The sequence below is a fragment of the Engystomops pustulosus genome, chromosome 5, assembly GCF_040894005.1.
Source record: "Engystomops pustulosus chromosome 5, aEngPut4.maternal, whole genome shotgun sequence".
Classification (NCBI taxonomy): Eukaryota; Metazoa; Chordata; class Amphibia; order Anura; family Leptodactylidae; genus Engystomops; species Engystomops pustulosus.
The window spans coordinates 128,915,437-128,927,735 of NC_092415.1; the positions used below are offsets into that span (position 1 = coordinate 128,915,437).

At 36.7% G+C, this 12,299-nt stretch overlaps 1 protein-coding gene across 3 annotated transcripts in view; it reads left to right on the forward strand.

Moving 5' to 3' along the window:
* The window catches only part of SDHA (succinate dehydrogenase complex flavoprotein subunit A), a 122,479-nt gene extending 110,624 nt beyond the window's left edge, over positions 1–11,855 (forward strand). For all 3 annotated transcript variants that reach the window (XM_072153008.1, XM_072153009.1, XM_072153010.1), the window contains 2 exons: positions 3,770–3,880; positions 11,606–11,855. In XM_072153008.1, coding sequence (XP_072009109.1) covers positions 3,770–3,880; positions 11,606–11,692 — 198 coding nt within the window. In that variant the 3' untranslated portion in view covers positions 11,693–11,855. The remainder of the gene's footprint in view (positions 1–3,769; positions 3,881–11,605) is intronic.
* Positions 11,856–12,299: the final 444 nt, after the last annotated feature.

The following is a 12,299-nucleotide window of genomic DNA, read 5'->3' on the forward strand; positions in this document are numbered from 1 at the left end:
TTTTTCCTTCGGTATTAGAAGTGTTTGGCGTGATGTCCTCTTCGCGCGCCGGTATGCCTGCTTCAGGGATTTTTTCCTGTATCCCCGCTGTAAAAATCGGTTTTTCAAATCTATGGCTTGTGCTTCAAATTAGTCTTCTGTAGAACATATTCTCCTTATTCGGAGGAATTGACCTGTAGGTATGGCTCTGATGGTTTGAGGCAGATGAGATGATATAGCATGTAATAATGAGTTGACGGAAGTTTTCTTTCTGAAAACATTTGTTTGTAAGAATCCATTAGTGTCTTTCCTGATGGACACATCCAAAAATGAAACACAAGATTTGTCGGCACTGTGTGTCAGTTTGATGTTGTATGAATTATTGTTCAATGTGGCAAAAAATTGCTGTAACTCTTGTAAATCGCCCTTCCAAATGATTAGGATGTCATCCATGTACCGGGCCCAAAAAAGGACCCGGTCCATAGAGACATCCCGATCACAGTCTAGGAGGGCCCTCTCCCACAGCCCCAGGAACAAATTAGCGTATGAGGGTGCACAAGATGCCCCCATAGCTGTCCCGCAGAGCTGTAGGTAGAAGGACCCCCCAAACACAAAAAAGTTGTGGTACAAAATAAATTCCAGTAATTGTAGAAGGAATAATGAAAATTCCTGTGTTAAATTTTCCATAGATAGAATATATTTTGCTGCCCTCAAACCATCCTGATGTTCGATGCATGTGTAAAGGGACTCCACGTCGCAGGTCACCAAATAGGTGTTACTGTCGACGTGGAGCCCATCGATTTTACGCAACAGATCCATCGTATCCCAAGTTTAAGATGGTAATGTCTCGACTATTTTTTTTAAAATAATGGTCTACGAATTTGCTTACGTTTTCAGTCAAGCTCCCATTCCCCGAGATAATTGGACGGCCTGGCGGCACATTGGGGTGCTTGTGGACTTTCGGCAATAAATACAGGGTTGGAATCACTGGGTCCGAGTTCTTCAGACATTCATAGAGATCCTTGTTGATCACTTTATCTCTGACAGCCTGCAGGAGTAACGCATTAAGTTCAGTCATAAATTTTGATAACGGATTGAAGGTGAGACGTTTGTAACATTGTTTATCGCCTAATTGGCGATAGGCCTCGGTCTCATACATATTGCGTGGCCATAATACCACATTACCGCCTTTATCTGATTTGTTTTATAACTAGCGACTTGTCTCTCTTCAGGTTGTTAATGGCTTGACGTTGGACATTTTGTTAAGTTATCATGACTCACATGTTTGTCTATTTTGGAGAATTCATTTGTCACTGTTTTAACAAAAAGATCCACTGCTGGACAAGATGCCAGATTTGGAAATTTTCTTTATTTCTTATTGACACATTGTGGAATTTGTGTATCCATATTGTGTTCCTCTTGTAATTCCTCCAATATTCGCACTGCTTCAATTTCTCTGTTTCAAATGATTCGTATGGGTCACTTGTGTTAAACCATTTTTTAAAAACTAGAGATCGACCAAATAGTTGAAGATCTTTCACTGCAGATAAAGTATTGAATTTAGCACAAGGAGAAAACGTAAGTCCTTTTTTAAGGACTTCTAATTCATGCACTGTCAATACACGCTCAGATTAATTACCTTTAGCTGTGTGTCATTTGCCGCACTTCGAGTCTCCGGACGTCTTTTGTTGTTAGCTTGTGCTTCAGTGTATTTACATTTGGTTCCTTGATTTCCTTGATTTAATGAGTTATCTCCTTGGTCACTGATCTTATTGATGATACAGATGAGGAGCGACTTAATGTTCGTTCTGGTCACCGGATCTTTTGTTTCTCCCAGGGCGTCCCCAGTGGTAGACCCTCTTTTGGGAAAAATCATTTTGGTCACGTTGAAATTTCTTAATTTCTTTCTCCCATTTTTCAAACTCAGATTCCAGGGAGAGGTCAAAAGTTTTGACCTCTTCTGGACTTTGTAGGGATGTTAGTTTTGAGCAGGCATCTTCGATTTCCTTTCCTATAGAGTCAAGTATGGTTTTATTGTCATTAATCAAGAGTCTTATAAATGTTTCAGAGCCTCTTGTTGTGTCCTACCACTTGTCATTTTAATGCTTTTTATTGATAAGGATTAAATGTTAACAATAAAGACTTCTGTTTATATGCACCTTTTTAGTCGATCCTTTCTTTCCCCTCAGTTTGAGAGGTATGTTTGTATTCAATATTATTATTGTGGATCAATATTGACTAAGTGTGGTATTTTATAGGGTTACCGAATACAAAGCCATACATCAGGCTCCGGTTTACTTTGGGGGATGTTTGTAATCCTCCACATAACCCTATTACCTGCATCCAATCTTTTGTTTAAATCAAAAACAAGCAAAATTTTGTTGCAATCCACAAAAGTACAAAGCTCATATCCTGTCAAAACTATTTTTTTATACAAAGCACAGATTACATGTATTAAAATGACTTTTTAAATAACACAACTGCCTTTATGCAGCTTTGCAGCAAACTGTGATAAATTTACATGTAACTTTTTGCATTTTATCTTCTAGTGCAGGGGTCCCCAAACTTTTTACATAGGGGACCGTTCATTGTCCCCCTCAGACCGTTGGAGGGCCGGACTTAAGTTTAAAAATAAATAGCGGTACATGTGACCGCATCCATAATACACTGGTACCTCCCTCAATTAATTATTTAATATACTGCACTCCATTATGAATTATTTTACATATTGGCCCAATTAATTAATTAATTAATATACTGGGACCTCTCTTCATTAATTATTGAATTTTTTCCCCCCACCCATTAATTACTAGACTGCCCCTCATAATTAATTATTTCCTATACCCCACCATTAATAATTTCCTAAGCTGCCCCTCATAATTAATTATTCCCTAAGCTGCCCCTCATAATTAATTATTCCCTAAGCTGCCCCTGATAATTAATTATTCCCTATACTGCCCCTCATAATTAATTATTCCCTATACTGCCCCTCATAATTAATTATTCCCTATACTGCCCCTCATAATTAATTATTACCTATGCTACCCCTCATAATTAATTATTCCCTATACTGCCCCTCATAATTAATTATTTCCTATGCAGCCCCTCATAATTAATTATTCCCTATACTGCCCCTCATAATTAATTATTCCCTATACTGCCCCTCATAATTAATTATTCCCTATACTGCCCCTCATAATTAATTATTCCCTATACTGCCCCTCATAATTAATTATTCCCTATACTGCCCCTCATAATTAATTATTTCCTATGCAGCCCCTCATAATTAATTATTTCCTATGCAGCCCCTCATAATTAATTATTTCCTATACTGCCCCTCATAATTAATTAATTTCCTATGCTGCCCCTCATAATTAATTAATTTCCTATGCTGCCCCTCATAATTAATTATTCCCTATGCTGCCCCTTATAATTAATTATTCCCTATGCTGCCCCTTATAATTAATTATTCCCTATGCTGCCCCTCATAATTAATTATTTCCTATGCTGCCCCTCATAATTAATTATTTCCTATGCTGCCCCTCATAACTAACTATTGGCCCCCGGCCACCACAATCTTTTTACTGGCCTTTTTAATAAAACATAAAAACCCTGTACTCTCCATCATCGCGTGGCCGTGCAACCTAGTTCAAGGAGGATGTGTGCCGGGGTTAATCCTTTACTGAAATGTAACGGTTTTTTTTACATTTCAAGATCCATCTGGGATCTGCTTAGCAAAGGTTTTTTTATTTTCTATCGATTTAACAAAGTTTTTTTTATTTATTTAAAGGTCAGAATTGATGAGTATGATTACTCTAAGCCTCTACAAGGACAACAGAAGAAACCTTTTGAAGAACATTGGAGAAAACACACCCTTACATTTGTTGATAAGAAAGGCAAGGTAATTTGACCTAAAACAAGACTGTATTGACTAATAGTTTGTACAGCTATATTAAACAGGAACCAGCATAAGAAACATGGAATCCATCTCAACAAGCTGCTATGATTTTTATGTAGCGGAACAGATATTCCCCTACCATACACTTGCATGCATATAACAGGTAAACCCAGAAAGGGGTACGGCGTCGCCTCACAACGACTAAGATGCACAAATCACTGTGCCCAGGTGGCATACACATCCCTGGCTTCTGCATGAACTATGTACAGTGCTAGACCATTAATTTTAATATTTGAAGACTCCCTGGGGACTGGTTCTGTTCCACAGCACTGTCGCATAGTAAATGTGGTGCCAATATACAAAACCTGTGAGTTTAACTTCTGTTGCGGGGTTTATGAGAGATCGGTCCTGTCAGATTAATCTGATTGACTTTTATTAGTAGGTAATTTTCAGACTGGACCTTGGGAAGGCTGTGGATGTTGGTACATAAAATGCGACTTTAAAATTAGACTGTTTTCTTTGCAACCAACATTTTTATTGCTGACCTGTTTTGCAGCCTTTTGCAAAGCAGAGGGTGCATGTAAAGACACATGAAATTACAATAACTGCATGAGCCAGTCACCAGCTTATGCCTATGTACAGGGCAAGAGGAAATTGATAACAAATAACTGCAACCCAGGGAAGGGATAATACTTGAGCAAAATACATCCTAAAACATTAATGGATCTTTAAAGCGTAACTCTAAAGTTACTGACAAATAGTTTCAGCACAGCTGGAGAGCCAATTATACCTCTATCATGCAGCTGGTTTCTTTCTATCCTAAAATATAGGGCTAATAGATATTTGAGGCAAACTATAAAACACTCTCAGCTTTTCCTGAAGTGGGCGGGACTTCCTGGTTGTGACATCAGCTATGGGCAGTGATGCCAATAGCACTCAGGGAATCCACATGAACATGCACAAATAGCTCATCCAATCAGGATACAGAATCAGTGTTACTGCTTGTACAGACATTTAGTGCAAGAGCAAGGCAGGGAAGACAGAGCTCTGCATCACACAATTATCTAGAAAAAGATAAATTAACCCCTTATCACCAACGCTTGTTTTTAGCTTGGTGACCAGATTCTATTTTTAGAATCTGACGTGTCTGACGATATTTGGTTATAACTTCGGAACGCTTAAACATATCCATGTGATTTTGAGTTTTTTTTTTTTTCTAGAGACACATCATACTTCATGATGGTTGTAAAATTTAAGTGATAAGGTTTATGATTTGTTCTGAAAAAAATAAAAATTTAGCAAAAGTTCTGAAAATTCTTTATTTTCAAAGTTTGAAATGTTCTTCTTTCCAGGCAGAAGCTTGATAATTATGCATGTGCATAGGCTGACACTGCTAATACCCTGCAATCACAATCAGATGATTGCCTGTTCATGTCTCATGGTGGAAATAGTAAAAAAGTAAACAAAATAGTTAATAAAAAAATAAAGCAATAAATATGTTATGCCCATAAGCCCCATAACATATAAAGAGACATATAACCCAAAAAGTCTAAATCCTAACACAAACCCCACATAGCCCAGTATCATCGCGTCTGTAACAACCCGTAGAATAAAAGTTAATAATTATTGAACCCGCACCATGACCTCCGTTAAAAAAAACTGTTAAAAACCTGCTAAAAATTATTATTTTTACCTATACAATCCCACAAAAAATACTATAAAAAGTGATTAAAAAAATGTTGTAATTTGCAACCGCATCATTCTGGAGAACATGTCCTGCAAAAAACAAGCCATCAACCAGCTCCATAATGCAAAAATGTTAAACTTTTCCCCACATTAGGGTTTTATTTGACAAATTAAGTAAATCGTAAGAAAAGAAAAAATATTCATTTATGGTATCCCTGTAATTGTATAACATGATTATTATTACACCAAAAAAAAAAAAAAAAAAGAATTGATGCTTTTCTACACCTGCCCTCAAAACAAAGTTCCAAAATTTTCAACACTGCAAAAAGCATCTCATCCTGAAAAAAAATGACATCACATGGCCCCAATAACGAAAAAGTGAAAATTTTATAGCGTAAAACTCAAATCCTGGCAGCTGCAGGGCGCTCCTTCCCTTCTGCGCCTCGCTGGCCGTCCATAATGGCCACACGTGGGGGGGGGGGAGGGGATCTATGTATTCGGGAGGAATTGCAGAACAAATTGTAAGATGGGTTTTCTCTTTTTATCTTTTGGAAATGTGTAAATTTTAGGGCTAACTGAAGGTATAACCGACAAAATTTGACCATTCTAAATGTCACCTCCATTTTGATTTGATTACTATGAAGATCTCAAGGGGTTAACAATATTCCTAAAACCTGTTCATTCAAGACGGTATTTATCCCCAAAATAGTCAATTCTGAAAATACGGAAAATCGATATTCAATTTGTAAGCCGCATTACATCAAAATAAATTATGCGGACATTTAAAAAATGATGAAAATGTAAAGTAGACATATGGGAAATGTTATTCATTAACTTATTTAGGTGGTAAATCTATCTGCCTGAAAACACAATGATTCCATATTTTGAAAATGGCAAATTTTTCAAAAAAAAAATTTTTTTTTTTTTGTAAATACACTCAAAACTTATCATCCAACATTTACCACTAAAATGAAGCACAACACATGGGGAAAAAAACGAATCAGAATCGCTTTGATAATGAATAGTGTTCAAAAGTTATAACCATATAAAGTGATGAAAGTCAGAATACAAAAAATGGGGCTGAGCCTTAAAGAGGACCTGTCACCCAAATTTTCAGCACTAGGAGCTGCTTACTAAAGTAAGCAGCTCGCAAAGCTGTCCAATGTATTCATGTGGGGTTGGGGTGTGGCTAGGGGCGTTGACTGTCTTTGCCGGCCTATGGAGTGAGCGGGGCGGTCCGGGGAAGAGGCAGTGCCTCGGAACGCCCCCTCATGAAGAGGTCCGATGATTACATTGTACCCCGCCGCAGTGCTAGATAGCGCTACCAGAGGTTTCCAGTAACTCTATCACTCTAAGCAGCTCCTAGTGCTTGAACAAACGCTGCAGTGTTAGTTTAGTAAGCAGTAATTTGGGTGACAGGTCCTCTTCAAGCTATAAAATATCTGACTCCTTAAGGAGTTAAAAAGCCCCAACTTTTTTCCCTGTTTACAGAGCTGTATTAGGGCTTACTGTCTTAGCAGCTTTTACTTCATCGTACATAGCATGAAAGATCAAAAACTGACACTAGGCAATTGACAAAAAAAATTGCACCACTTTTTTCTAGGCTTTTTTTTTTTTTGCTGTGTATACTTGGCACTTGAAATGATTGATTGAGATACCAAATATATATATATATATATATATAATTTTTTTTTTTTTGTATCATTCCTTACAAAGCCCAAAAATATAGAATCAATCTTGTGTAAGAGCACAGTGTAAAAACATACCATATATGCTTGAGTATAAGCCTAGTTTTTCAGCACAAAAAATGTGCTGAAAACCCAAACTCTGCTTATACTCGAGTATAAAAAAAAAGGGGGTTTTACCAGGTTTTTGTGGTAAAATTAGGGGCCTCGGCTTATACTCGAATATATACGGTAAGTGTCTACTTTACTTTCTATCTTTCTATCTATCTAAGCTACAGGTGTATCAAAGTTTGTACAAAAGAGAAGAGACTGGGTACAAGTTTCTTCATTCAGCCGTATTCATAATTTTATGAATTTTTTTCCATGCTATTTACTGGGAAGCTGGAAAAATTCTGTCACTAGGAAGTACAATTTATGTTGAAAGCAAGCTCTCATAAAGCTCAGTACACAGAAAAAAATCAGTTATTTTTTTAAAGGCGTATTCCCATCTGGGCATTCACATTTTATTTAATTCCTTTGCCATGTGTAAACATTTCTTCAATTGGAAGTTATAAAAAAAAAAAATCTTCCTGTGTAGAGATGATTTCTCATAAATGCAGTCATGTTGTCCTTTAGAAACGAGAGCTTCTTCGGATACAACCACACCATACTCTGGCAGCGGTGGCTGGACATTCGCTATTGGGTCCTGCCTGACCACCAGGATTCACAGTTCATTACCACACAAAACCTATATAAAGAACAACAAAGCCAATTTGCCCGAAGTGTGAAAAAATTAATCTTTATTAAATAATAAATCATGGCCAAACATTTAAAAACTGGTAACAGGTTGATCTGATTAAGGGAAACAAGGACACTGCAAAGATACAACCAGATTATACAGGGTGATGCATGGGACTGGTTCCTGCTTACAATATCAAAAATAATGCACAGAACAATGAAAAACTGAAATGTAGAGTGACAATAGAGCTCTTAATAGGGGGCCCCAGACTAAGGCTTGCGCCAAAACGCGCGTCGGGGACCTCACACCAGACGAGGGTGAAATTTGATCATGGGTACGTGCGATACTTCCTTTCCAGCTCTTATTCATCAAGATATTGTAACAATGTCAATGGGTATGTGCAAAATGCTTCTTTGTATTATAATGCAATAGGACTAGACACAAGTATTTGTCCTCATTACAGGCAGTATAGTAAGGAGTGTACTCTTGGAGGATGTCATTTGTTACTTACATGTTCTGTGCACTTTACAGCACCTGGCACTTTCTCATCATAAATGACCCAATTGCTGTTTGCAATTTGCCCTCCTAAGCACTACGCACCTTAAAAATAAAAATATTTTAGTACTGCCCCCTATTAAGAGCTCTATTTTCACTCATCTACATTTCAGTTTTTCATTGTTCTGTGCATTATTTTTGATATTGTAAGCCGGAACCAGTTAATTAACCCCTACGTGACTCCGCCTCTTTTTCATATCTGACCTGTGTCACTATAAGTGGTTATAGTTTTGGAACGCTATGAGATATCCAGGAGATTTTGAGATTGTTTTCTCGTGACACATTGTACTTCAAATTAGTTTAAAAATTTGGATGAAATTTTTTGCTTTTAGTTATGAAAAAAAACAAAATTTGGCAAAAATTTGGAAAAATTCTTTATTTTCAACATTCTAAATTCTCTACTTTTGATGCAGATAGTCATAGCACCCAAATAAATTCATAACTTACATTTCCCAAATGCTGCTTTATGTTGGATGGTTTTTTAAGATTCCGCATATTTTACTACAATGTTAGAAGGCTCAGAATTTGGGTATAATTTTTCACATTTTTTGTAAAATCACCAAAACCCGTATTTAGATGGACCTGCTCAAATTCTAATTGACACTGGGAGGCCTAAATAATAGCAAGACTCATAAATTACCCCATTGTGGAAACAACACCCCTCAATGTATGAAAAACCACTTTTAAGAAGTTTGTTAACCCTTTAGGTGTTTTATAGGAGTTAAAACAAAATGGAGGTGCAGTCCGCGAATTGTAATATTTTTTCACAATACACTCATTTTGGGTAGAAAATTAAACATTTGTAATGGATTAAATGAAAAAAGGCTCCACAAAGTTTGTTACCCAATCTCTCCCGAGTACACCGATACCCCATATGTGCTGGTAACTTGCTGTATGAGCGGACGGCCGGGCATAGAAGGGAAGGAGGCGCCATCCAAATCAGATTTGCATTGTCACATTGTACAGGCTATAATTTTTTTCTTTTTTTAATGTGGACCTATAGGGGCTTATTTCTTTTGCCACATGAGATGCACTTTTATGGTACATAATTTTGGGGCATCTATAGCTAATTGGTGATATTTTTATTAACTCTTTGTTGGTGGAGGAAATGAAAATCATCACTTTTTAGGAAGATTTTTATGTTTTGTTTTTTTTTGGCCATTTACCATACCATAAAAATAGTATATTATTTTTATTCTATGGGTCGCCACGATTACAAAAAGACCTCATTTATATAGATTTTTTATTTTTCCCCATTTTTACAGAATAAAAAGTAATTTGGCAAAAATTTTGTTAATTTTAGCATCACCGTCTTTCATATGCATAACTTTTTTATTTTTCGCCTCACAAATCTGTTTAAGGGCTTATTTTTTGCAAAAAGGATTGTTCTTTTTAGTGGTCTTATTTTAGAGTGCATAACATTTTTTAAATCACTTTTTATAGCATTTTTTATAGGGTATTAATTAAAAATTATCTTTTTTTTTTTGGAGCTTTTTTTTTTTTTTTTTTTTACGGGGTTCACTTTGCGAATCTAATAATGATTCTGTTTTATTATGCAGATTGTTACGGACGAAATATGTGGGGGTTTTGTGTATTTTATTCAATTGTACTGAATAAAAACCAATTTGGAGAAAATCTTGTACATTTTAGCATCACCATTTTTCATATGCATAACTTTATTATTTTTTGGCTGACAAATCTAGTTAGGGGCTTACTTTTTGCGAGAAGAGTTGTTCTTTTTAGTGGGCTTATTTTGGAGTGCATAACATTTTCTACATCACTTTTTAGAGCATTTTTTATAGGGTATTAATTAAAAATGATCTTTTTTCGGAATGTTTTTGCGGGTTTTTTTTTTTTCTACGGCGTGTACCGTGCGGGTCCAGTAATGATTCTGTTTTATTATACAGATTGTTACGGACGCGTCAATACCAAATATGGGTTTTTTGTGGGGTTTTTTTATACTTTATTAAGTGTTTTTATAGGAAAGTGACATTTAGGGGCTTATATTTTAATGTATTTATTTTTTATTTAATCTAATGTATTAACTTTAGTGTTTTTGACTTTTTTTTTACTTATACATACTTGAACCAGTGATGCTCTGATCACTGATTCAAGTTCAATACACTGCTGTACAATACTATTTTATTGTAGAGCAGTGTAATCTGTCTGGCATGCTTGCGCATGCTCAAACACTTTACAGTCAGACCCGGAAGGGGTCTGACTGCCAGGGAGATCGGGCAGCTCCGGGGCACATGCCAGTCCTCGGAGCTGCCCAGAAGTGGATCGGATCCCCCGGTAAGCGGCACAGGGGATCTGATCCGCAGCGCAAACACCCTTACACGCCGCAGTCATGCTTGGCCGTGGCGTGTAAGGGGTTAACACCCGCGATCGGCGCCGGCTCCGATCGCGGGTGTTAGCGCAGGCTGTCAGCTGTGATAGACAGCTGACAGCCGCTGCTTCTGGTGCTGGCTCCGTTCGTGAGCCGGTGCCAGAAGCAGGACGTTATAGAACGTCCCCGTGCGCTAAGTATCTAGCCCCGGGGACGTACTATAACGTCCTGGTGCGCCTAGGGGTTAAAAAAAACTTTTTTTTTTACTTTGGGCATTCTTTCCAGCAGAGGTGGCTTTATCCAAGGACTGTCTTGTTTCTAAGGGGCCATATGACTATATTTATGAGAAATTATCTTCACACAGTTAAATTTATTTTTTTAATAACCACTAATTATAAAAATGTACATATATGGCAAATTTATTAAATTCAGTGTGACTGCCCAGACGAGTATACCCTTTTAAAGGATAGGAGCAATAATGGAAATTAAAAAATAAAGGGCATTCGCGGGGAAAGTTTAAGGTGTTAAAATGACACCAAGACCAGGTAAAAAATAAGTACTTTTTTTTTTTTTTTTTTTTTTTTAAGAAATGAAAAGTACATGATGTAAATTTTTTTAACTTTTGACTGAATGCATTTTTGAGTTTCCTTACCCAATTAAGATTTTTGTACTGTTCTACTGTAAGGTAGTGTGTAACAGCTTGACCTTAAAGGTTTCTTTAAATATTCTTGAACCATTCTTTTTTTTTTTTCTAGGTTACTTTAAAATACAGACCTGTTATTGATTCCACACTAGATGAACAAGACTGTGCATCAGTGCCACCTGCCATCCGATCCTACTAAAGTGCTCCCCATTCTTCCTGCAATGTACTGTTGAACACTTCTGACCTTTCTGACATTGAGTGCTCATGCATACTTTTCTGTTTGCCAGCTTGCAAACTGCACATTTCTTTGGCTATTAAAGTAAATTTTAATTCCAGAAGTAAAATGTCATCATAACTACTGATGTAGCAGTTTGCTTGTTTTTTTTTCCACACATCCCATTGGTATGTAACACTTTCTTTAATGTTCTCTAGTAAAAATGTACTTGCTCAATAGATATAAGAAGCAGCCCATACTCAATCCATTGTATTTTCTTTCACCGTTACTGAAATTTACGCTGTAAACTTAGACTAGGCAGTAAAAAAAAGTACAGGCGGTCCCCTACTTAAGAACACCCGACTTACAGACGACCCCTAGTTACAAACAGACCTCTGGTATTTGGTCATTTTCTGTACTTTAGTCCTAGACTACAATAAACAGCTGTAGCAGTTATTAAAGAAGTCTATAATGAAGCTTTATTGTTAATCCTGGTTCTGTTGACAACCCAACATTTTTAAAATGAAATTGCCACAGAGACCAAAAAAATTTGTCTGGAGTTACAATGATAAAGTATACAGTTCCGACTTAC